Genomic DNA, 27,960 nt, shown 5'->3' with positions numbered 1-27,960 from the left:
TTACTTTTTTTCCCCCCTTGAGTTACACATGCAAAGCAAAACCAGGTATTTTTTTTTTCTTTCTCTTTTTTAGGGGAGGTGGGTGGAAATAAAGGTGGGACACAGCACTGTGTAGGAAGGAGAAAAATACTGGTGTTGACGGCTCATGAGACTGCAATCAGTGGGCTCAGTTTAACATGGAAGAGGAAAAGAGTATGTTCAAAGGAATGAGGCACTCAAAGGGCTGAAATGAGATTTTTCTTTGGTTCCCAAGGACCTGTCCCTAGGCTCTCCAAGGTTAAGTTCCAAAGCGCTTCCTTTTGGCTTTGTGACACATGAAGAATCTCAAAGCTTAGATTCTGGTGCCAGCTGTGCAAGCAGAGTGGTTGGGTCAACAGTTCACGTTAAATGCATAAAATTAATGAGTCCCAAATCTCTAGACTCAAGGGCAAGACTTGCGTCCAAAAGCCCCTTCTACCTGATGAATCCAGCTGCGGGGCTTCAGGCCAGGCGATCCTCAGACTGGCTCAGAACACGACTGAGTCCTTTCTCCTACTTTTAGAAAGGTTGTTGGAGAATGCAGTCCTCAGAAGAAGGGCTTGGCCTCAGTGGGGGATGCCCAGGGACTGCAGCAGGTGGAAGGTGGCCCCCAAGGCCCAGCCTGTCTCTATGTTGTTCACTTTCTTTGAGAGCTGTTGAGGAGGAAAAAAAAAAAAAAAAAAAAAAAAAAAGTTCACATTTTCATCAATTTTCAGCTCTAGCAAACATGACACAAGCAGAGAGTATCTACAAAGATCATCCACACGGCCAAATCAAGGTAAAATTTGGGGTGGCCAGTCTTGGGAGGCTTCCCACTACCCACAGCGTAACTGTTTCCCTCCCGCCGTGGCTTGCTCCTGCCAATCTGCTCTCTGGATCTTCTGGCCCAGGAAGGGGTCTCACCCAGGCCTTCCTGACAGAGGCGTCTGAATTCTTTCCCTACCCCAGAACTGAATACATGAGGAATTGGGAATAGATTTAGGGGTAGCAAAGGACATACAAAACTTCTCAATTCATACTCTGTAAATAACCAAAATTTCTTAAGCACTAATTAATAACCAATCAAGGCATTTAAGGCATTCTAGCCAGATGGTGCCTCGATTAGTTCAGCGACTTTGGGCTACTGTTTAGACCTGATTTCCTCCACCATGTAACAAACAGATTAGGTTAGTGTTTATAAAACTGTTTTCTTTAGAATCCTAGGAATTCTTGGAAGTGCTTTGAAATAGTAAGGGAGGCCAAATGCTAAAGGAGTTCCAGGCCCCCTTTCTCTGCTTCCACCAGACAGCAAAACTTTGATCAGCTTTACTGGCCTTCTGTGTAAGCTTCTGCTGAACAATGATGCCACCACAGATAACGCCACACACGAAAGAGTCTGGAAATCAGTGAACTGGATTTAGTCTTTCTTTCTAGGACTAATTTCTTATGATACAATACTTCTGCTTCTGTGTTGACCTGATGAAATCTACACTAGGCACTGTGCCAAAAACTGGGAAGAAAGGCAGTGAACCACCATCTTGAGATTTAGTCTGTGACATGTGAGTCAGATTGGGAGTGCCCCCCACAGCCCCCAATGCTCCTCTGCCTTCAGGCCTGGGCTGATGGCCCAAGGGTGAAGAAGCTGAAATAAAGTGGCTTCTGGGCCAGAGAAATGCCTATCACTCAATTTAATTCTGCCACCATTGAAATAACAAAGACTAAAAGGATGGCAGCACTGGAAATGACAGAAAACTGTCTTTAAATGACACGGTTAGGGCGCCTGGGTGGCTTAGTGGGTTGAGCCTCTGCCTTCGGCTCAGGTCATGATCTTAGGGTCCTGGGATCGAGTCCCACATCAGGCTCTCTGCTCGGCAGGGAGCCTGCTTCTTCCTCTCTCTCTCTCTCTGCCTCCCTCTCTGCCTACTTGTGATCTCTCTGTCAAATAAATAAATAAAATCTGTTTAAAAAATAAATAAATAAACGACACAGTTATTGTTGATCCTTAAGTAGAGGAAGTTAGCTTTGTATGTATTAAGGACTTGGGATAACCTTTCTTATCCACAAATCTATCCCCAACTGGTGTGAAATGCCTACACTGATAATACCAATATTAATAACTTTCTATGTGCCAGGCATTTTGCCTTACATACAGTATCTCAATTTTCATAACAGCCCTAGGAAATAGGTAAAGATCCCTAAGTTTGGATGAGAAACCTAAAAGTTAGAGAGGGGAAGTAAATCACTTAATGTTACAGAGGTGGTAAGCTTGCAGACACAGAACGTGAGCCCAGATTTGATGGACAATGGAGCCATCCTTTAAATACTACGTGGTACTGACTCTTCTGGCAAGTAATTCTTTGGTAAGCACCTTAAATGTTGATATTCCTGTCAGATGCAACACGTTAAATGCAAATACCTTTAGTGCAAAGTTCAAAGTTGCCTGTGCCATACTTCTATTTCTGTCACATCTCTTCTAATAGACTATGTGCTATTTGAGGACAAGATTTTTTTTTTTTTTTGAGGACAAGATTTTTTATCTTAAAAAATTATCTTTATCTTTATCTTGTAACCATAATGTACAGTCATTCAACTATGGTACAGGAGACAAAGTAAATGGGATGGATGAAACATTAAAAGATGTGTTTAGAATAAATAACTTCCTACAGATAAAGCGGAGCCTGCACATGCTGAAACAAGTGGATAGAAGAGGAAGACAAAGAGGGACCCACGATTCAAGAGACACTAAGTATATGCGGCACATATAAAGTAAGACATACTACATATACACAAGGCATTCAACGCCAATGAGAACCGGAATAACCCACTCACTGAGGACACCCTTTTGTCCTCTGCCAATTAAAACCATCTGATGGGCTAATGAGCGCATGAATGCTACCAGCCAGTGTACCTGTCCCCGTGCCTCTCCAAACTGAGCAAATTTATGTGACAGCCACAGGCATCTCCTGTCCCTGGGTCCCCTTAATCAGCTCTAGTACTTATAACCATACTGTCAGCAACAGAGAGAGGCAGGAAATATGAACCCAGGGTTTAAGAGTACGGCACTTCCAACACGCCTGTACCCTATCCTATGTGTTCCTAGCCCATTGCCTTCCCTTTGCTTCTTGCCCTTGCCCTCTGAACTTGCTTTAATAAACCATGTGACTTGGGCCCCTTAATTCGGGATGCAAGCCTTCTGCTCTGTGACCCCTGGGATAGCTTGCCTGGGAATATACTTAGAAGCTACCATTGCATCAAGCTAATTTCCCACATTCATGATGTCTTGCACAGCGCCTCGCCCACAGCCTGCATAACTCCACCTGCAGCTACTCTGATTACCACACAAGTGCTTTTCTTAATTCCCAAGTCAGCAGACTGTTTTATGATCCTCTCTTACCTGTAAGACGGTGCTGTCTACAAAGCCAAAGCCGTCCTTCAACAGGGCTGTGATGTAACTGAGATCCATGCACAGGAACGGACTGCCCGAGGTGAAGTTTTCTAAGTTATCACACACTGAAAGGGAAGGAGAGTGAAGAGTGGAATTTAAGCTTGCCACCAGGTGGCAGGTGTACGATTTTCTCTCACTAGAGACTTAGGATAAGCAAAGCAGAATTCTCCATGTGGTTGATGCCTGGGAGTAGTGGAGACTGGAGCTGTGCGCAACAACGGAGCCTCTTGCAGGGTTAGGATATCCCATCTCACTCCCTCAAATGGACCTGGGATCATAGTTTACTTAGTTTTTAATTTATTTTTTAAAATCTTTTAAGATTTTATTTATTTCTTTGACAGAGACACAGCAAGAGAGGGAACACAAGCAGAGGGCTTGGGAGAGGGAGAAGCAGGCTTCCCGCTGAGCAGGGAGCACGATGTGGGCCTCGATCCCAGGAGACCCTGGGATCACGACCCGAGGTACAGGCAGATGCTCAATGATTGAGCCACCCAGGCGCCCCGCCCCTATATATTTTTAAAATTTTGTTTATTTATTTTATCAGAGAGGAAGAGAGCAAAAGCAGGGAGAGTGGCAGGCAGAGGGAGAAGCAGGCTCTCTGACGAGCAAGAGCCGGACACGGGACTCGATCCCAGGACCCTGCGATCATGATCTGGGCTGAAGGCAGACGCTTAAGCGACTGAGCCATCTCAGGGTTGTAAGATCGGGCCCCGCATTGGGCTCTGCACTGGGCATGAAGCCTCCTGCAGATTCTCTCTCTCCCCCTCTTCCTGTGCCTCTCCCTCTGTTCCCTCTCCTTTCCTGCCTCTGTCTCTCTCCCCATCCCTCCTTCTCTAAAAAAAAAAAAAATTAAAACAGTAAAATTTCTTTTTCTATGTTTTAATATTTCATGCAATATGTGAATTGTACAAAAAAGTACAATTTGCTGATATTATCCACTGTAGGAAATAAATCTTTACTAAAGTATTTGAAAAAAAAAATGGGCGAAGGACCTGAACAGACATTTTCCCACGGCAAACTTATGGCACCCAACAGGCACAGGCAAAGAAGCTCAGCGTCACTCATCATCGGGGGATGCAAATCAAAACCACAATAAGGGGTCACCTCACACCCATCGGAATGTCTAGTGTCAAACAGAAAAGAAATAACAAGTGTTGGTGAAGATGTGGAGAAAAAGGCCCCTGTGCTGTGCAAACTGGTGCAGCCTATAGATAAGAGTACAGAGGATCCTCAAAAAATTAAAAACAAATACCATATGATCCAGTAGTTCTACTACTGCCTACTACCCCAAGAAAATGAGAACAGTAATTCAAAAAGATATAAACACCCCTGGGCTTATAACACTATTTAGAAGAGCCAAATTACGGAAGCAGCCCAAATGCCCACTGATAGATGATGGATAAAGATGGGGTGTGTGTGTATGTACACATAATAATATACCTACACAATGTACATTATACATACATTATGTATTATGTGCACACACACACATCTTCTATATATATGTATTCATAATATATACACACACACACAATGGAATATTACTCAGCCATAACAAAGAATGGTACATTGTCATTTGTTATGATGTGAATGGATCTAGAGGGTGTTATGCTGAAATTCAGTCAGACAGAGAAAGACAACTACCATACGATTTCATTTATACCTGGAACCCTCCCCCAAAAAAACAAATGAACAAACAAAGAAAAAAACAGACTCTTTAATAGAACTGGTGGTTGTCAGAGGGGAGAGATGGGTAGGGGGATGGGACAAACAGGTGAAGGAAATTAAGAGGTAAAAACTTCCAGCTATAAAATAAATAAGTCACAGATAAAAAGTACACCACCGAGTGTACTGCAACAATGTTGTATGGAGACAGGCAGTGACTATATTATTACAGCAAACACTGGGTAACGTACAAAATAGCCCAAACTATATGTTGTATACCTAAAACTGATATAACACTGTATGTTAATTATACTTCAATAATAGAAAAAAAAAAAAGGAAGGAAGAAAGAAATGTAGAAAAGAAGAAAAGGTTTTCACCATCTCCCCAAAGCCTCTTGTATTCCCATGGATTTTTATGCCACTTAATGCTTTTAATTCTGGGCAAAAATGGGAAACTAGGCTTTCTGCTGACTGCGGTGCTCTGGGTCACTTTCAGGTCATTGGAGTTCACAGGCACAGATGCACAGACTTGCCTTCACGGCTTCCACTGGCACTTACCTTCCCTTGCTTTTCTTTCAAAATCTTCAACTTTTAAAACACCCCCCGTTTCATAATCTACAATGAAACAGTAGCTAATGTCAAAAAGCCTTCAAGGAAACAAGGAAATTCATCCTAGTGATATTTATAATAATGAAAAAAACCAAAAGTGAATTTTCTAACATTACAGAATGGGCTAAACAAACATGACATAGCCATACAATATAATCTGTGTAGTCTATTTTATTAATAATTATTCTATGTATATTTAATCACAATAAAAAACCTGACTTGCTAAAAAAACAGAAAACAGGAAATTAATTCCTGTCTCAGGCCATCACAGAGCATACATACATTCACAGAGCTAACAAAAAGCATTACTATTGTGATAACGAAATAGAAGTTACCAAGGGGGAGGAAGAAACTTTTTGGGATAATGGATGTCTTATTTTGAATTTGGTGATGGCTTAATGGTATATACCTATGTCGAAACTTAGTAAATTATACAATTTAAATATTTGTATTTTATTTTATATCAATTATACCTCAACAAAAATGTAAAAAAAAAATAGACTTCATATGTATCTCTTTACGCCACTTTCTAGCAAAAGGTTCTAAATCATATTCACCCTTCCAGTGCAGCAGCTAATGTCATTCAACAGCCAGCACTGGAGAAGAGTCGTCTGATCACTTATGACAAAGCTTTTCAAATACTCCTCTTCTCCCTTTCCCTTCCCCAGGACAGCTTTGCCCAGTCTCCTCCCCAGGCTGATTCCCGGAGTAAACTCACTGATCATGTCCGTGTCCACAGCACGATCGTAATAGTAAGAGAAAGCATAGAAGGAGCTCTTCCGGACCTCGTCTGGCTGGTGAAGTTTTCCTTGGACGACCCTCAGCACTTCAGCATAGCAGGGCTCGAAGCCCATCTCCCCTGCCAGGGAACCGTGAGGAAAATGAGCGCTGGCTGAGGCAAGCTGCCGGAGCCGACAGACAGCAGGAGGATCAAGGAAAGCAGCACGCTGAGGCTCAGGACAAAAGGCTGACAGATGAACGAGCTTGCACAGCCCTGTCACTCTGCAGGAAAGGCACCTGCTTCCCCACGGCAGCTTCCCTCCTGAACCTGTTCGCCAAAAACTGTCTTATCCAGCTTCAAGCTGCTGCCTAGCCTATGTTCCTTGGTATTTATGAGAAGCATCCAGAAGTCTCAACACTGGCTTCACTGGAAACACTGAGATTTTTCCTTGATTTTAAGGTCTTTGCTTTTTATAATATCTAAGATGAATTATTCTTTCTAATGTCTCAGTTTTTAGTGTTACTATAATTTAAAAAGCTAAACATTAAGGGCCCCTGGGTGGCTCAGTTGGTTCAGCGTCTGCCTTTGGGTGAGGTCATGATCTTAAAGTCCTGGCATCAAGTCCCACATGGGCTCCCTGCTCAGGGAGGAGTCTGCTTCTCCCTCTCCTTCTCGCTCTCTCTCATTATCTCTGTTTCTTTCAAATAAATAAGTAAATTTTTTTTTCTAAAAAGCAGCTAAATATTAACAATCTAAAATTTCTAGATAGAGTTTCTCCTTGCAGAGGTCAGAGACCCTTAAAGCATTAGGCCCAGGTTAAGAACAGGTTACTAATGGATCCGCAGAGCACTTGGGCAGGAAAGAGCAGGACAGAGGGACAATTGCCTTGTTTGCTGTCATTTCACATTATTCCTTTATGGCATACCAAGATCTATCTGGAATGAGTCCCTGCAAAAGACAAGCTTCTCTTGAGTTCTGGAAAACATTTCCCACAGAACTTTTCCAGACTTCTACTGCAAAGGTAATTTCAACAGTGAAAAAACATCACTTGCCTTCTTTGTTGCCACCATACTGGTATCTCACACCCCCAAAGATCCACTCTGCTTCCAGCCATCTTGGTAGACAGGCACTTCGGAAAGTGTGTCCATCAATCCCTGAAAGAAGCCAGACCACAGAGTAAGAGGCAAGGATGTGAGAGCGTGCGCGAGAGTAGAGACACGCACGCATACACGCATGCGAGCGAGAAGCCAATCAAGCTGAAAGGAATTACCAAAAAGTAGGTAGTTCCGTGACTTCATCCCACGACAGGAATTCTTAACTCAGGGTTCACAGATGGGCTCTGTGGGGTTGGTGAACCCTCTGTAACTACAGATAAATTTTTGTGCATCTGTACATTGGGCAGAGGGGTCCATGGCTTTCAACATGTCTCAAAGAAATCCAAAACCTATAAGGCAATAAGTTCCCTCCCGCCTCAAAAAAAGGGGGAAAAAATACTGTTCTACTTTTCTCATTAGTTATTGTGAGGCTTAAATGAAATATATTTGGAGATGTTTTGTAAATTCTGAAATGCTATATAATCATTACCACAGTAAGAGTTTACTGTGAGCCAGGCACTGTAAAAAGTATATTAAATGCAAAATCTCATGTAAGGTGAGGACGGGGAAGAGAAAGGTTAGCTAACTTGCCCCAAATCACAAAGCGGGACTGAACCCCGTTCTGCCTGTAACCGCTCGACCACCTCTGGAGAGAGGAATAAAGCTGCTCAGTCACGCCACCTAGCAGGTGGGCTGCTGTTGCTTGCAGCACCGCCCATGTGCAACGGAGGGTCTGAGCGAACTCCTGCCAAATTCACTCTTGGAGCTTTGAATTCTGCACACTGCAGCCTCCTGGTCACAGGTGTTCGCCCTACACATAGACTTTGTTCTAGAAATGGCTAATAATGTATGCCAAAACAGCAGAATGCAACACGAAGTAGAAAAAGAATCTGCTATCATGTCCATTATACAACACATGCTACCTAAATGAGCAGAAGCCTTTCATCCACAGAATCACCGTCAAGGAAGAGGAAAGGCAAGCTGAGTATGGGGGTCACTCTCACCAACCAGCACAGGTACCCAGACGAACCTTCTGTTTCCAGGGCTCCCAGGGTTGCGAGTCTTGCAGCTTTCAATCCAAATCCCAAGTAACTGTAAAACACAGGATTGACTAATTTCATGCTGGTCCTGAAGTTCCCCAGCCTAAAGCTCTTTCAAGAGCAGTATGGATTCTCTCTCTCCCTCTGGAGGGAGGAAAGCCTTGTTCTCTGTGACCTCTTCAACTTGTGTGGACAAATGGTAAGTTCCGTCCAGTTCAGATCAAGGCCATCCAGAACTTTCCATGCCTATGATTTAAAGGCCAGAGACAGTGATGCTTTCTAGGGTCTCACCTTGGGAACCATATCCAGAAAAGCTCTCATTATTTTAGCTTCCAGCCCCACTGGGATCAAATCTAAGGATGGATTTTGAACATCTGAAAACAAACTCAAATGAAATATATTTGGCACCGAGTTTTAGCTGAAGATCCTTCAAGTGTCCTCTCTCTAGAGAAAACTTTTTTTTTTAAGTTTATTTATTTTGGGAAGCGTGGGGGAGGGAGAGAGAGGGAGAGAGAGAGAGAATGAGTGGGCAGGAGCTACAGAGGGAGAGGGAGAAGTGGGACTCCCTGCTGAGCAGGGAGCCTGCTTGGGGCTCAATCCTAGGGCACTGGGATCATGACCTGAGCCAAAGGCAGACGCTTAACTGAGTAAGCCATCCAGGCGCCCCTCTCTAGAGAAAACTTTTGACTCCTTAAGTTATATACTTTTGAGACCAAGAATGGAGGAACCTCTTGGGTCCCTGGGCTTCGGTAAGTGGCTTTGGTTTCAGTTACCAGACCTCTGGGGGTTGGCAGAGACTTTGTAAGGCTAGTCAGATGCAATAACAGATGTGAAAATGCTTTGAAAAGTTAGAAGAATCATACAACAGGAAAAATTACTCCACTCTGTCCCCCTCCTCACCTGTGTGTATAGAGCTTATAAGTGCTGTTAAACATTTCAAATGAAGTGAGGTAGCCGCTAGGGGTTTGTTCCAGGGTTTTCTGCAAATCGGAAAAAGCAAAAAGACTATTCAGGATCTGCAAATGTCTGGAGATGTTACCACCACCATCCCTGTCCTTCCCCCCCAAAAAACAGAGATGAAAGAGACAGACTAAGCTGCTGATCTCACAAGGCTGGAGGAATCAAAGGGACTGTGAACAGTGAGGGGACAATACCCAGTCATTAACAGACTCCACTCAACCCATCTGTGGCAGAGCTGCCGTCTGAAAATGGGCCACCACTTTCTTGGCACCATGACATACCTGCCAAGTGGACTGCCAACCAGGCCTTCATGTAAACAACTCACCTCAAACTGGGGTAGGAACGTAATTTGGGTGGAGGCCCCCCCCCAGGTCCAGGGTCCCCACAGTCTCCCGGCTGTGGCCATGCAGCTGACCTGTGAATGAGAGCCAGCTCTGAATATCTTCTGCTTCTGCGACAGCCCAGCACTCCTCTGTCTGCAATCTCTCTCCTGCTCCTACATACGGCAGGTGTCCATAAACACTCCACTGCTCTCCAGCCCCGAAGGCTGTTATGTGTGCTAACCTATAAGGATGCCTGTGGCAGTTGAGGCCTTGAAGACAGGTTATAAACATTAACTTCCTAACTCTTCCTTTCTTTTTTTTTTTTAAACACAATACAAGCAAACAAGGATATTTACTCTTTGACCCCGTGTGAAACCCAGTTAACGTCTTAGAATAAACTTGAGAATATATTACCTGTCAGAAAATTCACAGTAACCCAAGCTAAGATGCCTGAAAGAGAGAGAAAAACAGAGACTGTAACTCAGAGCATTCCCCCCTGATCTTCCTCGACCTCATTTTTGTTCTTTTTCTCTAAAATTTTGTCTAAAACACACATTTTCCTTTTCCCTATCCTTCCATTTCCTCTTAGCCCACTCCTCCTTATTTGTTTCTCTTGTTTAGCTCCTTTTACTTCCACACCCTCATCCCCGTTCCCAGTTCTTTTATTCACATCTTTTATTAACTCTAGCCCTCTCCCCCCAGAACACGTATTAACACTTCTCCCACCTTCATAAGATCCATCCATGATGCTAACACTGTCATCTGGTACCAGGAAAGGTGACTTCTTGAAGATTTCTCTTACCTAGAGAAAAAGGGAAAAACTCTGGATTCCCCAAGGCAATAAAGAAGATTTCCATATTTTGGCTGTATCTTATTAAGCCTTAGAAAACTATACTCTTTATTTCCCTAGATAAAATTTTAGCAGAACATTCCTTTTCCCTAAAAAACTAGAGAAGGAAAAAAAAAAAAAACCTAGAGAAGGAACTACAAAAGCCATTCCTGGTTTCTTGTAAAAACAAAAAATGTAGGGATTCCTCTGACTTTAAAATAAATCTCAACCAAACTATCGAAATGTATAGGTGAACTGGACCTAGGAGAGGGCACATGTGACCCCCTTAGCTCAAATCAGGATCCTGTCATTTTTTTTTTTTTTAAATACCTTATTAATACTGCCTGGGCATGAAGCTAGGAGGACCCTTTCCCACTTGATTTCTTAGATGGCAAGATAAACGGATGGTAGAGAAGAGTTGGGCCTAGGCAACTCCTGAGGCTACAGAAACATTTCTTCTACTTTCACACCAAATTGTTCAGGTCTTTGGCCTTGCTCATAAAGGGGGCTCATGTCCATAGGCTGGAGTACTCTGCTGTCAGCCCCTGTTAGATTTTGGCACACGGCTAAAGCCTCAAGAGTCCACAGAGATCCCAGTTCTAGATTTATTTATCCTGTTTTAGAAGATGGGAATGGACATCTCACCCACTCTTGACTCTCCATAAATATAGGTCAATGACATGGGTGTTATGTCTTATTTTTTTATATGATTATCATGAGGCGGGGGAGACTTTCCAAACAGAAATAGAAGAACTCTGGTCTGCTGGCTGTTCTCATTCCTGACAGGATGAAACACCTCCTGTGAGGACCTCTGGACCCTGTTTCATCCAGGAAAAGCCAGTCAAGTGATCTATAAATAAGCTTTTATTTATTTATTTTAAAGATTTTATTTATTTATTTGACAGAGAGAGATCACAAGTAGACGGAGAGGCAGGCAGAGAGAGAGAGAGGGAGGGAAGCAGGCTCTCTGCTGAGCAGAGAGCCCGATGCGGGACTCGATCCCAGGACCCTGAGATCATGACCTGAGCCAAAGGCAGCGGCTTAACCCACTGAGCCACCCAGGCTCCCCTATAAATAAGCTTTTAAAGAGAAGACAGATAAGCAAACGGGAATAAACACAGCGAGAGAGTTTCCGCTCTTGCCCTCTCCACTCTTCTCCCCCTGCCCACAGTTTATTCTTAATACAGAAGCCAGAGTGGTGCTTCTTTACTTTTTTTTTTAAAGATTTATTTTTATTTATTTTAGAGAGAGAGAGTGCCCACGTGTTGGTGGGGGAAGGGGAGAGGGAGAGAATCTCAAGCTGACTCCGCACTGAGCACAGAGCCCAACGCCAGCTCAACCCCACAACCCCGAGATCAAGACCTGAGCTAAGAGCTGGACCCCTAACCAACCGAGCTATCCAGGCATCCCCAGAGTGGTGCTTCTAAAACAGATGTCATATCCTGCCTCTCAGCTCAAGACCCTCCAGTGACTTCCTTCTTAGAAAAAAAACCCAAAGTCCTTACACTTGCCGTTAAGATCCTACATGATAAACCCCTCATGTCTCTCTGACCTCATCATCTACTTCCCTTCCATCACTCACTTCCCCTCCAGCCACAATGACCTTCAGGATGCCCTTCTTTGAACATACCACGCACATTCCATGCTTTAAGCCTTTGCACCTGCTATTTCTTTAGCCTGGAATATTCTTCCTACAAATGTCTTATATAGCTTGCTTCTTTATTCTTCTCAGGTCTCTGATCGAATGCATCTAATCAGTGAGGTCTTCCCTGACCATCCTGTTTAAAGCAGTATCCCTCCACACCAGCACCAGCACTCCCTAGCTGACATTCCCTGCTTTTTCTTTCTCCAAATCACCTACAATACCTAACATACTTTGTAGTGAGTTGTTCAATTTCTGTCCGCTTACAACTAGAATGCGAGCTCTCTAGGACACAGACTGATTGTCAGTTTTTGCTCCCTGCAGCATGTCCCCAGGAACTTCACCAGTGACCAGTACATAGTAAGCACTCATGTGCTGAATAAATGAGTAAATGAATGGGGAATCAGGACTCAGATTCTCATGCAGACACAGTAGGCAGCTTGTCCTTGGATAAGGGACTTAAGCCCTCTGTGCTGATAGTCACAGGAAAATGGATTTTGAATCAGCACACATAATAATCAGTTTTTGCTGTTCTTTTTAAAAAAGATTTTATTTATTTACTTGAGAGAGAGCACACACACATGGGGAGGGGCAGAGAGGGAGAGAGAAGGAAAGAATCTTGAGCAGACAGACTCCCAGCTGAGTGCAGAGCCTTACTCAGGGCTCGATCCTATGACCCTGAGATCATGAGCTGACCTAATACCAAAAGTTGGACTCTCAGCCAACTGAGCCACCCAGGCATCCCCACTGTGATTTTTGTTATAATGGGATCCCACCTATAAATATTCTTCACAACATGTAATTTAAATCTTACTAGTTTACATGTTTTTTTGTGAAATAAATGTTCAGTAATGTTAAAAATTTTGAGTTTAAAAAAGCTTTTGACTTAAATTTTTTATCTGAACAAGAAGTTGAAATGGACAAATGGCCAACAGACATATGACAAGATGCTCAACAGCTCTCATCATGAGGGAAATGCAAATCAAAACTACAACGAGATATCATCTTGTCCCTGTCCGAATGGCTAAAATAAAAAACACAAGAGGGCGCCTGGGTGGCTCAGTGGGTTAAAGCCTCTGCCTTCAGCTCAGGTCATGAAACCAGGGTCCTGGGATGGAGCCCTGCATTGGGCTCTCTGCTCTGCGGGGGGCCTGCTTCCTCCCCTCTCTCTGCCTGCCTCTCTGCCTACTTGTGATCTCTGTCAAATAAATAAATAAAATATTTTAAATAAATAAATAAATAAATAAATAAAAACAAAAAAAAACCCACAAGAAACAACAAGTGTTGGGGAGGATGTAAAAAAGGGGGGGGACCCTCATGCACTATTGGTGGGAATGCAAACTGGTGCAGCCACTGTGGAAAACAGTATGGGCATTCCTCAAAAAAACAAAACAAAACAAAAAAACCGTACCCTACAATCCAGTAATTGCACTATTGGGTATTTACCCCCAAAATACAAAAAACATTGATTCAAAGGGATACAAACCACCCTTATGTTTATTGCAGCATTATCTACAATAGCCAAACTATAGAAGTAGCCCAAGTGTCCTTTGACAAATGAATGGATAAAGAAGATGTGGTATATATAAATGATGGAATATTACTCAGCCATAAAGAATTAAATCTTGCCATTTGCAACAACATAGATGGAGTTAGAGAGTATAATGCTAAGCATAATAAGTCAGAGAAAGACAAAACATATGATATCTCACTCATATGTGGAATTTAAGAACTAAAACAAAGAGACAAACAGAAAAACATACTCTTAACTATAAAGAACAAACTGATGGTTACCAGAGGGGAGGTGAGGGGGCATGGGTGAAATAGGTGATGGGGATTAAGGGTGCACTTATCACGATAAGCACTGAGTATTGTTCAGAATTGCTGAATCACTATATTATACATCTGAAACTAGTATAACACTGTATATTAACTATACTGGAATTAAAATAAAAAATTTAATTAAAAAAAAAAAACTTTATGATGAGGCATCTGTGTGGCTCAGTCATTAAGCGTCTGCCTTCAGCTCAGGTCATGATCCTGGGGTCCTGGGATCAAGCCCCACATCGGGCTCCCTGCAGGGAGCCTGCTTCGCCCTCTTCCACGCCCCCTGCTTATGCTCCCTCTCTCACTGTCTCTCTGTGTCAAATAAATAAATAAAATCTTAAAAACAAAAACCTTTATGCTGAGAGGAAAAAAACACATAAATAAAGGAACATACACTATGTAATTACATTTATATGAAATGTAAGAACAAGCAAAACTAATCTACAATGGTAGAAAGCAGATCAGTGGTTGCCTGACTTCAGGGAAAGGGAAAAACGACTACAAAGGGGTATAAGGAAATGTCTATATCTGCCAAAATTCATTTAATGGTACACTTAACACATACACATTTTAAGTTCTACCTCAATAAAGTGGGCTAAACATAATTTGTGATTCTGCTTTAACAAGGTAGGAGAATCAAGAATATCATGGACAGAAAGTACTTTAAACTTTAGGAAAAGCTGTATAAATTCAAGAGCAATATTTAAATATGTAAATAAGCGGCTAGAATAAGAGCACAGTTATCCCAGTGCCTTAGCAATGGTGGAATACTGAAGGCAGTCGTCACACACTAAAGAGCTAAAAACCCACAAATAAAATATTCACATGGGGAAAAAGAATCATCCAAGATGCAAAAGACTTCAAAAGTTACCTCAGCAAGCAGAGCCTGGGCTTTCGGTTCAGGCAGTAAGCGCAGTCCCGCTGTTGCCTTCAGGACCACTGGGGTTCTTTTCCAGTGACTTCGGGGGATTGAGTCTTTCGCCACCTCTAGGAGTCCTTGAACAGTCTCAGCACCCTTCAAGAGAAGTGACCTACTCATCCAGTGAACAGTCATTTAGGGGCACCTGTCTCTTCCCTTAACATGTTCTGGGGGTATTAAGAGTGAGGCAGCAGAGGGCTCCAACCACTCTCTGCTCTGGAGGAGAAGAAACCCAGAGAAGTAGGCTTCTTTGACGGAAAATCCATTTAATTTTGATTGAGTAATAACAAAAATGATTCTGTTACAGCATGGTCATTTTAACTGTTATTTTGTGTCTCATAAATTAGCTTGAGGCCAGAAAGTTGGGTATAGTAAAGAAAACACTGGATGTGGAGTCAGAAGGCCTGCTTGCTAGCCCTGTGGCTTAACAAAGGGGCTTGGTTTCCTCCATATATATACATATATGTGTATATACGTATATACATATATATATATATGTGTATATACGTATATACATATATATATATACGTATATACATATATACGTATATATATATATGTATATATGAGGGAGATACACCTCAGACCACTACAAAACCGGTGAATGCATTAGATGAGGCAGGGTGTGTGTACTTGCCACGCAAATGCTGGTGTACAGAACACGTCAGGTTCATATCTGCATCACTAGTACCTACACGCACAGTACACAGCACATACTCAATTTATGAAATTAAAAACCATTATTTTAAATCCACTGTTTCCCTGAGTGAACATCTAATCTGACAACAGGCTGCCTCTAAATCATTCTAATTAGGGGCGCCTGGGTGGCTCAGTGGGTTAAGCCTCTGCCTTCGGCTCCGGTCATGATCTCAGGGTCCTGGGATCGAGCCCCGCATCGGGCTCTCTGCTCGGCAGGGAGCCTGCTTCTGCCTCTCTTTCTCTCTGCCTGCCTCTCTGCCTACTTGTGAGCTCTCTCTCTGTCAAATAAATAAAAAATAAATCTTTAAAAAAAAAATCATTCTAATTATTAGCAACCACAACACAATCTTCTCTAAACGTCAAATCAGTTTCTGATAATGTAGTTTGCTTTCAACAGCTCCTAATTTTCTTTTTTTTTTTTTTAAGATTTTTTTTTATTTATTTGACAGAGGGGGGGGGTCACAAGTAGGCAGAGAGACAGGGGGAAGCAGGCTCCCTGCCAAGCAGAGAGCCCGACGCGGGGCTCGATCCCAGGACTCTGGGATCATGACCCGAGCCGAAGGCAGAGGCTTTAACCCACTGAGCCACCCAGGTGCCCCAACAGCTCCTAATTTTCTGATGCACTTACCACTTCATAACAGTATGCTGAGAAAATAAACTTCTTCTCAGTTCTTCAAGTTCAAGCCACTTTTTCTTAGATTATATTCTTAAGTAATCTTTACACACAACATGGGGCTCAAACCCACAACCCCTGAGATCAAGAGTTGCATGTTCTACCAGCTGAGCCAGCCAGATGCCCCAAGGTATTTCCCCCCCCCCCAAGCCATTTTTAATATAAGGTTTTCCTTTGGTCAATGATTATGCTTGTAACACAGAACGATACCTTCACATTTGCTTCCAAACTTCAATATTCTGCTTTGTTCTATTTCAGTGTGGCCTCATTAGGGTGTAGCACATTATGGGTGCTCGAATGTGAAATACAGTGATGACAAAACTCTCCATTCATCCTCTAATATCAAAGATTTTTGCTTTCATGAGTTTTTTGCCTAATTTCCAGAGTTCAGGCACGCACGGTCTGCCCAGATCAGGGTACTTGGAAACCAAGTTCATTGGGTCCACGTTGCCTCAACCACCCTGCTGATACCTCCCACTCAAAGAGAACTCCATGTCCGTCTTCTGCATCTACACTCATCAATGCAGTTGACAGCTTCAACTCAAAATCTTACACAGTAAATACAAAGGGAGCTATCTCTAAAACGATGGTGTCATCCCTGCATGTCCACAGTCTATTCTAGCTTCCTTCTGCCTAAGCCCTGGTGAGCTTGGGGTGTATAATTTCTGGTATATAGCCGAGGACAGAAAACTGTGTTACACAGGGTCTCAATGTCAGCAGTGAACAGCACGAGATATTTAACAGCAGCTGTGCGGTCAAGTTATCAAAGCATTAAGAACCTAAACATCTAATTGTAAAAAACTCACCTGCTTCGGTTGATCTACAAAAGCAGAAAGTCCTGGCTTCACAGATTCAAAGATTTCCCCTTCCAGAATTGGAAGCTGTCCTATTTTGTCCATGGAACAAAACAGAAGTGAGATGGCTAATTACCCAAAGTTAGGCTGCTTTTGGTAGTGGGCTCTGTATCATATGACCCACTAGATTAACCTGCTATTCCTCCAAGCCATCCCAAGTAATCCCACCTGTGGGGAGTGGCTTGCAAGAGTACTGAGTAGGGGGACAGAAGATGACAGGCGATTCTCAAGAGTCCCTCTGGCATTTCTCAGGATGAACACCCAGCACCTAATGCTGCCCCAGGCTCTATGTGTAACTTGAGAACACTGGATATGCAGAAAAAGTTCATCTTCAAGGTCCCCTCATCTCCTTCTCCAAGGATGGCAGTGATCCTCTCTCAAGACCACTTATAATATTCTCCATACTCTGACCCTAGAGCATCAACCACCTTTAAAGAAAAGGACAAATTAAAGCTATATTTCTTGGACATATGGGTTTCAGACTACAGGCAACCCAGATCTAATCTCACACTGAATTAAATCATATATTCAATGACAGCCCAAAATCTTCTCTGAAGAAAGACATTCAGTAGCTGTAAGTTACCATAATTCATATCACATTCACTCGGCACATTTGTTTCTGGAAGGAGATGCTGAAGTGTGGATTAAGAGGCACTGGTGAGGGTACCAGTTGAACTTACCTGGTATTTTCTGCACAAAGGTGTAAACATGAATTCGCGTTCCAGTGCTCCCTGCATCAAACATAATTCCATACAATGCGCTGGCACTGACATTCATGGGGCACATGGAAGACAGGAAGACACCCTCAAACCAAGTCTGCTGGTCTCGGTGGAAGACAGTGCTGCAAACACAGGATGCCACCAGCATGAAAAAGGCTGCCCCCCAGGTAGTGGCCATTCTCTTCCCAAGATGTGGTGAGTCCAGGCTTTTGTTACAGAAGCAGTACTGGTCATTCACCTGCAGTGGCTTATAGGACAAAGAAACACATGGTTAGGCCAACTGGTCTTTTGTTTATACCTGTAAAGGAAGAAACACCCACTACAGAAATCCCACCCCTTCCCCCAAGGTGCTCCTTTCTCTATTTTTCCTAACCAGCACAACAAGCTAGACCAGGGTAACACAGGCTCCTAACACCTTGTTCTGAAGAGTATCTTGCTGCAAAAAGAAAAATGGGATTTAAAATATATTTCCCCATTCTCTCCTTTCAACTGTAGGGTGGGATCTCTCATACTCAAGGCTTTCTCTGCCACTCTGCTCTTATTGTTGAATCTAATTGTCTTCTTTTCCATTTCGGCAATTTTGTCTCTAGATCATACACTAACTCTCCCTCCCTCTTTCCCTCACCTTTGTTTTTTTTGTTTTTAGATTTTTTTTTTTTTTTTAATTTGACAGAGAGAGAGATCACAAGTAGGCAGAGAGGCAGGCAGAGAGAGAGGCGGAAGTAGACTCCCTGCTGAGCAGAGAGCCCGATATGGGGCTCGATCCCAGGACCCTGAGATCAGGACCCCAGCTGAAGGCAGAGGCTTAACCCAGAGCCACCCAGGCACACCCCCTCCTTTGTTTTTGATTGATATAAGATGTTTCAATTTCTGAATTAAAGCCATAAAGTCACAAAGAAGTTAGAAAGTCACTAGCATTGGGGTGTCTACAGCCTCTAAAATTCCGGCTACTGAACCACTACCTGTGACCAATAATATTGCCAGTGGCTTGTACATGCAATCGCATTTTAGGGAAATCAGCTTAATTTAAAAACACTTAAATAGACCATTGTGGTTTTTTTTGTTTTTTTGTTTTCTTTTAGTTTATTTAAGTAATCTCTACATCCAACATGGGGCTTGAACTCACAACCCACAGATCAACAGTTGCACGTTCCTTCAACTGAGCCAGCCAGGCTTTTGGACACTATGGTTTTAAAAAACATCCTTCACAGGTTTCAGGCCATGTTATCCCAGTAAGAACTTAAGGCAGTTGGGGGTGCCTGGGCGGCTCAGTCAGTTAAACTCTTAATTTTGGCTCAGGTCATCATCTCAGGGTTTTAAGACTGGGCCTGGCATCAGGCCCCATGTCTGGCGTGGAGCCTGCTTAGGATTCTCTCCCTCTCCCTGTACCCCATATCTTTCAAAAAAAAAAGAAAGAAAGAAAGAAAGAAAAAAACAAAGCAACAACAACAACTACAACAAAAGCCCAAAAAAACACTTAAGGCAGATGGGCAAATTAAGCCAGAGAGGTTCAATGACTTGCAGAAAATCCAAAAGCTGGTCAATAGTGAAATCTTGATTAGAAATCAGTCTGCACTCCTGCCAACCTTTCTTCTTCTCTGATTCCAAAAGCCTCCCTTGTGGCAAGTTACTACTGCCTTTATTTCTTAATATGTTTTTAGCAAAGACAAAAATCTTAGCATTAGTGCTCGGCTTTAATTTCGATCTGTGTATGATGGTAGGCTGGATACAAATGATGCTGAAAACCTAGAGTAGGGTTACATGAAAAAAAAAGTCTCCTGGATGAGCTATATTGTCTTTGCTCTAAGCTTCATTACCTTTTGGTATTCATAAAGAATGCTACACCAATCCTCTAACATTTAAGGCTTCCTTAATTGCCCTTTATGTACTTTGTTCAAAACAGTTTTGAGTGTCCTGTTTGAGCTTTCATCTCTGGACTTCTCCTTATGTAAACAGGTGGTTAAACAAGATCTAATTCCAAAGTTCCCACTATCCAGTCCCTTGATTTCCAACAGAATAACTGAGTATATCTGGAATATAGACCGAGGATTCTCAGTCATTCTCAAGTTTGTCGACGTCCTTGGGTTCATTTTATCAAAATGTTTCTCTTCCCAAAGGTGAGATATTATATAAAATAATGTAAATGAAAGTTAATTGCATTTGGAGTTTAAACTATTTAAAATAACTACAGTAGTTCTGAGGGAGTAAAAGGCAGAGTTAGAATAATCAGTTGGAACACAATTCAAGGCTGGACTTCTACTTGATAGTTAAGAATAAAGGTTTTGGCTAGGAAAAAAACAAAAACCAAAAACCTTTTATAGAGTCTCAAAGGAAACTTTATCCCAGCAAAACAACACTGAAGTAGGGGAGCTGCTTGGGCAGATTCATACTCACATTTTAAATCACTCCCTTTGGCTGATTCTTCTTTCACAGCAAACAGGCTGGTCATGTAGATCAATCTAAATAACTGAAAACAAAAACTGCCCTTTCAGATTCTCTGAGTATTAATGGACCCTTGCTTTGTCCAGAGGTCAAGACATACCCAGTCTCTGGTCCCTTTCTCCCTCGGGAAGAACAGTTAAGGCTTTCCAGTCACCAACCTTCCTCTACCTGTGTCTAGTTCCACACAAGCTTCTCAGGGCTCACTCATATTTTCTCTATTATTTTGGTTTCTGAAAAACCTCTCCAGCTTCCATTTCCATTAAGCAAACATTTGTTTTTCTTCCAAAAGAGATTTCAAGGGGGAAAAAATGCATGCTAGGTATCTGTTTTCATGGAGTGAAAAAGTGCAGAGTCATACCAGGTGTTCAGAGTAAAATAAACAGTAGATTTTAGAGAAAGCAAAGGGTGAAAACATCCAGTACCTTCTGCTTTCAATCCCTATCTTCCAACACCATTTCTAATGTTATTTTTCTTTAAGATTCACTAAGAATGGTATTAGAAAGGCTTACAATTGAGAATATATAGAATGGCATCCTTTTTCATGTGACCCCAGCCCACAAAGTTTGCTCATTTTGTCAGTCTTTGCTCTAAATGTCACCTTCTAGAGAATTTCTCTGTCTACTTTATTTAAAATTGCAACCCACCGGGCCACATGCACTTCTACCTTCCTTCCCTGTTTATTTTTTTCCATAGCACTTTCCATCTTCTGTATAATTTATACTTTAGTGTTTTTGTTTTTTTTTTCAGATTCCCTGCTCCCTGCCATCCTCAAGTGAGCTATCTATGGGTGGGAATTTTTGTCCGTTGTATACGCTGATGTGTTCCTGGCACTGGAACAGTGCTAGCACACAGTAGGTATTGAATAAATACTCTGAAAAGATGAACAGTGACCCAATAACTCAGGCACTGGCTCCTATCCTATCCATTTAACAAGAATATAATAGCTGACTTCCTTCCAACAGGAGATTAATTACCGACCCTTTGGAAGATCACGATTTCAAACTTCCACAAGGCAGGATTGTTTCCCCAAATGGGTCAACTATATGTTTTCTATGCTACTCAAAATAAAGCAGCTAGTCAAATTTACTTCCTACAGACTGGGGAGCATACACATTCATGTACTGAAATTCACTCCTCTCAGAACTGGTCTTCTCAACATCTCTTGCTCACTTTCATCTCTTCACCCGAACAAAGTCCCCTCATTAATTCTTTTGAGACCTTGGTGCCAGCTAGTGTTTGTCACTGTTCTCATTTCCTTCCAAGGTCTTTTCAATATACCTTTGTCTCTAGAGTAAACACTAATACTCCCTAGGCACCCTCCCTAGAGCTTCACACTCTGGAGTCCCTTCTTCGTGTCACCCACAGACAGACAATCCCACAGAACCTGGGTCCCATTTGGGTACTCACCTGCTCATGTCTGCCTGTTCCCCCATGAATCCTTGCTTTCACTATTGGTTGCCTTTTGCTCTTTGCCCCTATTTCAGCCCTTCTGAATCAAGCTAGCTTCAAGAACCACATTCACCTTTGTGCTAGTTTGCAAATAACTATGTGGCCTTTTGTTAACTCATTCCCTTCTTGATCCTTCACTCCTCCCTTAGTCACTTTTTTTTTCTGGGTACACATGATTGTCTGGTTCATCTACTTTTGTGAGAGTTAACTGCCAACTAGTAGCATTATTGCTTGTAGGGCCAAAGTTGCTCAGGAACTGAATTCTGTGTTTTTACACAGGACATTGATTATCTACTAATGTTTTTATATTATTAAATAACATTATATTTATAGTTACAAAATATGTAACTACATAATAATGTTATCAATTCCCTACTATTTCATGTTTTTACAACCTTAGCCCAAGAGAAGAAAGTTAACTGCATTCCTTGATAGCTTCTATCCTTGTGATGAATTTAGAAAGCTGGGTATTAAACTAATTAACAAGCATTTACTGAATGTCTAATGTACAGCAGACACTGTGCTAGCTTAGATACAAAAGAGGAATCAGATATAGGCCCAGCTCTTGGGGCTTCAGCTTACTAGAAGAAAAAGACAAGTAAACCAACAGCTATAATGTACATACTGTGGAAAGTTCTCTTATGGGAATATGCAGAATATTACAGGATTGGACTTAAGAGGAAAGTAACTCATCTCAGAAGGGGAAGGGTGGAGGTAGGAAGGGAAAGGGCGGCTCCTTAAGGGATAAGAGGCCTAAGCTGAGTCCTAAATTAGAGGTAGGAATTAACCTGGTGAAGTGACACAAGGAGAACCCTGAGAAACTTTTAAGTATTAAACAGATGGAGTATAGAGGACCAGAATAGAGCACAAATGTGAGAAAGGACCTGAGGGCACTGAATCAGATTTCAAAAAAGAGTGGACTTAATTTCATTTAACAGTTCCATGGTAACACCTGCCTATTAATTAAATCTTTCTATTCCCTCCCAAAACAAATATTAGTATTGACTGAACTGAATAAGATGACACAGTATTTCTCAACAGTTTAAAATAATAGAATGGGACAGATGACTTGAAAGTTCCACCAGAAAGTCTTAGGAAAGCTCCCACTGCCAATTCTCCTGAGCCCCACAGAGAAGTTGGTTTTTAACAAAGTTAAAAATTCAAGTTTAAAATGTAACCAGAATGAAAATTTTAAACAATAAGCTGAACTACAGAAATGGATTAGCTAAACAACCCAGAGCATAAGTTAGTCAAGCAGAGCAAAACCACGACTGGTCTAATTAGTTAAGTCTGAAACAGATTCAGCACAGTGAGCAATGCCTCATTTGGGAATATAAGTTAGGACCTACATACTCAATACCAGGGACCAGGGCCCTGGAACACTCTGCTATCTGAATGGTGACTAGGGTGAGGGTACATGACTGCTATCTTTTGTATATTGTATATCAATTGTATATCAATCAAACTCAAGTACTAAGCCTGGAACGTGTTAGACATCAGTAAATTTTTCATGAATAGACTTGGTACAATTGAGTTAATAATATCTGGAGACAAAAGCATCAGGGAGGGGGGTACCGCCTTCCCCAGTGTCTTACTATGGCTATGTATCACATACCCAGCTCCCCATTTGAATCTTATTTATTCACATATTCATTCATTTAGCTATTCCAGAAATTACCAGTTGCCCAGTGCTACTTACGAGTATGGCACGCAAAGATGAATCATCTTAGACCTGCCCTTTAAGAGAATACAGTACACAGGAAAAAAACAAAACAAAACAAAACAAAACCATGTGTCCATTAACTACCTCTGTAAAGTTAAAATGTGACAAGTAGCTCAGTTACCACGCTCTGAGACTTCAAAGCAGAGAGAGATTATGTCTATCTGGAATAACTGAGAAGGCTTTGCAAAAGAAATAGCATTTGAAGAGGGTCCTGAGAAGGGGCATTAAGACAGGAGAGGAGTGGTTTTCATGAAACAATGATTTAAGACATGAAGGTAGAAAAGGGATGGAGGCCTCTGGGGAATAGCGAACATACCAGTCTGACTAACTGTGACAGGAAATAAAGTTGGAAAGGCAAAGTCAGGTCAGACAGTACAGCACACCAAATACTTGAGTTTAGACAAAACTCTGTAGGGAATGGCAAGCCACTGAAGACAGTGAGTAAGGGAGTGTCACAAATATGAATCTGGCTGTTAGATGTAAGAAAGACTGAAGTGGGGAGACTTAGTAGGCTCCATTCCAGTGTCTAATTCTACAAATGTTCCCTGCTGCCCACTAAGTGCGAGGTGCTGGAGAATTAAATGTGAATAAACGGACGTTTTGATTCAAGATGCCCAGTCTGGCAGGGGTGACATAGACACAAACAACTACACCTTCTTAAGTTAATCATAAAAACACTAAAGGAACCCCAAGTCTTAAAGGACTAACTACCTACAGGATTAGGAAAGGCATCATGAGATGACATTTGAACTGATAATGCACAATGACCAGAACTACATAAATAATACAGACATGTGGATAAAGACCAGAGGGACTACAAAAAGATGAAAAGAGGTTAAGTACACTATGGATGGTTTGATTTAATTTTTTGATTTCCTCAAAAATTTCTGTCATGCGGATTTCAGAAACAAAACAAAAACAAAAAGTAGACTGTAGTGGAAAAGTATAGAAGAGAGGGTTAGCATTTAATGCAGAGGAAAGACTGTGGCCAAAGGAACACAGACTGAGCTAATAGTAATAGCGGCTGTGACCTTAATGCTTGCCAAGCACTGTTAAGTATTTTATATATATTATCTCATTTAATCTTACAAAACCACTCCGTGAGGTAGGTTCTGTTTATTAACATCCCCATTCTAGAAATGAGAAAACTGAGGCATAAGAAGCTAGGTAAGACCACATAGTAGCAAGCAAAATTAGTCAGAAATCAAACCCAAACAGTGCAATTCCAGAGTCCACAGTTTTAACCAGTAGATCAGCCAGGGAAGGGTTATCTGGAACGACTCCAGAGAAAAATGGATGTGGGGATGGGAGAAGAAGGTAGAGCAGAGAAGAATGATCAGAGATGAAGCTGAGAAGTGAGACGGGCATTGAAATGCAGAAGTCTTGCAGTAGTTTGATCTCCTGCCTATACACGACCAAAAACTTTTGATCTCTGTTCTGCTGATTCTACCTTCATTACGTTCCCAGAATCTGACCATTTCTGATCACTCATTGCTACCACCTTGGCCCAAGCCACCATCATGTCTCATGTGATATACTCTAATATTGTCTTAACACTTATCTGCTTTTATTCTCACTCCCCTGAGTCTATTTTTAATAAGCAACCAAAGCCATCCTTTTAAAATGTTACAGCAGGTCTCTCCTCACAAAATCCAACAACGTCTTCCCATTTCCCCCAGAGGAGCAAGATTCTAACAACAGCTTTCATGGATCCACTTACTCTGCCTCCCCTGACCCCCCATTACCTCTGACCTTATCTAAGTTTTCACCTTATTCACTCCCCCATACTGACATCTGCATGCAAGTCAAACTTGCTCCTGCCTAGGGTCTTGCCCTAGCTGTCCCTGCTGTCTGAAACATACATCCACTTGATGAACTCCTGCAACTCCTCCAAATCATTGTTCAAATGCTACTTTCTTATTGAGACCTAGCTTTAATACTAACCTCCCTCCCTCATGTGTCCCTTACCTCTGCCCGCTCTCTCAATATTCCTTACTCCTATCTTTTTCTTCTTTCTATTGCACCTTATCACACTCTAACATGTTAGTTTATGTATTGTCTATTATCTGTGTTACTCTGATAGAATATAAGCTCCTAGAGAGTAGGAATCTTTGTTTACTGATATAGCCCAAGCATCTCACTTACTCAATGGAAACTGACAATAGGAATAAATTGCAAAGTGACATAAAAAGGAAAAAACGGGGCACCTGGTTGCATCTGTCTTCGTCTCAAGTCATGATCTCGGGGTCCTGGAATCAAGCCCTGCATCGGGAATCCCTGCTCAGCGGGGAGTCTGCTTCTCCGTCTTCCTCTGTTCCTCCCTCATCCTTGTACTCTCTCTCTCAAATAAATAAAATTTTTAGAAAAGGGGAAAAATAATATATACTTATATAAATAGATTTTAAGAGAATTAATGAATGCCTAATCTAGTCATACTGTTTTGGAGAAACTATAATTTTATTTTTCTGACTCTATTAGTTTTAAAGCTATATTGAATTTCTTTAATCAAATACACTTTATTAAAATTGTGATAAACTGAAGTAACTTACCCCCCCCAAATCTAAAGGACACTAAACATCATTTACATTGTCTAAGTTCTCTGCTATTTATCAAACCAGTAAGTATTTGGGATGCTGCACATTGTTACCTACTGCAGCACAACAAATAATCTCAAAACTTAGTTGCTTAAAACAATAATATACATTAATTATCTCACAGTTTCTGTAGTTCAGGAATTTGGGAGCGACTTAATTGGGTAGTTCTGTCTCAGGGTTTCTCACAATACTAGCGTCAAGATGCAGGCTGGGGCTGCACTCAACTGAAGGCTTGACTGATGCTGAAAGCCCACCTCCAAAATGGTTCACTCAATGGCGGAGAGCTGATGCTCGTTGTTGGAAGGAATCCTCAGCTGCTTCCCAAGTGGACTCTCCAAAGAACCTTGAATATCTTTACAACATGGCGGCTAGCTCCTACAGAGTAGGAAATCCAAGAGAGAGCAAGGTAGAAGCAGCGATGTTTTTTTATGACTTAGCCCTATAAGTCATACATTATTATTTCCCCCATATTCCACTGGTCCTACAGACCAACCCTGACGAAATGTGTGAGAGGACAGGCATGAATACCAGGAGGCAAGGATCAGTGGGGGCCATCTGAGAGGCTACTGCAAGTTTTAACCAGTATTTGCATAATATTTTGTGTTCATCCCTTTTTTTTCAGTTTATAAGTATTTCTATTAACAGAGCTTATACTCTTCTTGTTTTAGGAACTACATGTTATTCTAATGATATTAACTCTAAAAAATTAAAAACAGAAGAGACTTAATTTCTCTGAAAATATCATATCCTACCACTTGATGCTTTTCATTTTTTTGTTATAGACATGATTTTTTTGCAAAGATTTTATTTATTATTTGAGAAAGAGAGTGCGTGAACACAAGCGTGGGGTGCAGGCAGAGGGACAGAATCTTAAGCAGACTCCATCCACTCTGAGCCTGATGTGGGGCTTGATCTCATGACCTGGAGATCACAGCCTGAGCCAAAACCAAGAGTCAGATGTTTAACCAACTGAGCCACCAAGGCACCTCTCACCCAATATTTTACTTAAGGAAAAGCATTAAAGTCAGAAAAACTACAATTCACACAAGATCCTGCTTGTTCCTAAGGATGAAAGGAATCTAAATACTTCAAAAAAGTCAGATATATTTAGGAAAGAGTAGGGAGAAAGTAAACGACCCACTATATTTGTTAAGATTTTAACCATCCATTAATAACTGAATAATAAACCTAACAGTGAAATGAAATGCTCAATCAAGGAAAGTATAGAGTGAAAATAATTATATTAACAGAATAACAATTTTCTTCATGCTATATATAGAAAGAAAATTTCCAATGAGACAATGGTAGCATTAATACTTAGGTACTGAAGAGATATCTGGTAGAAAGGGATAAGACTGACAACTGCCACAGATACGAAAACCACTGAAAACCTTTATAACAAGTATTTTCCGAACATCAACAAAATGAAAAGGGGTTACTAAGTAATCAACTTGTTTTAGAATGCTGCCAAAGAGCTGTAATAAGACTTGTAAGCATGGAAACTACAGGGGAAGAGGTGGAACAGGGAGAACTTTCCAACAGCAGGAGTTGTGCTGGCGGTGAGGAGAGGATTCTCGCCCCAAAGTCTGACGACATTGTCCCAGGCAGATTCACAGATCAGAAGGCTGGTTGAATGAGATCTCTTTTAAGGTCTCTCCAATCCTCAGATCAAATACTCCCAGTAAAGGAATCAGAGTTGGTACATTGGTAGTTACCAAAAAATATAAAATCCTTTC

General features: G+C 41.7%; 1 protein-coding gene across 1 annotated transcript; it reads right to left on the bottom strand.

Annotated features, from left to right (window-relative positions):
* Positions 1-57: 57 nt before the first annotated feature.
* On the bottom strand, positions 58-25,900 carry LOC111148573 (ectonucleoside triphosphate diphosphohydrolase 5). The gene is given in 16 exon segments (XM_022505251.1): positions 58-671; positions 3,392-3,507; positions 5,666-5,722; positions 6,435-6,575; positions 7,490-7,591; positions 8,562-8,623; positions 9,472-9,551; positions 9,857-9,898; positions 9,900-9,946; positions 10,269-10,304; positions 10,581-10,656; positions 15,024-15,167; positions 17,250-17,329; positions 17,978-18,263; positions 20,411-20,483; positions 25,838-25,900. Coding segments are annotated over 14 exon segments (1,287 nt in total). The 5' UTR covers positions 18,195-18,263; positions 20,411-20,483; positions 25,838-25,900; the 3' UTR covers positions 58-584.
* Positions 25,901-27,960: the final 2,060 nt, after the last annotated feature.

Source organism: Enhydra lutris, unplaced genomic scaffold (genome assembly GCF_002288905.1).
Source record: "Enhydra lutris kenyoni isolate GAN:26980312 unplaced genomic scaffold, ASM228890v2 scaffoldscaffold20, whole genome shotgun sequence".
Taxonomy (NCBI): Eukaryota; Metazoa; Chordata; class Mammalia; order Carnivora; family Mustelidae; genus Enhydra; species Enhydra lutris.
Note: the sequence above shows the minus strand (reverse complement) of the source record. Positions and strands in the feature narration are given on the sequence as shown.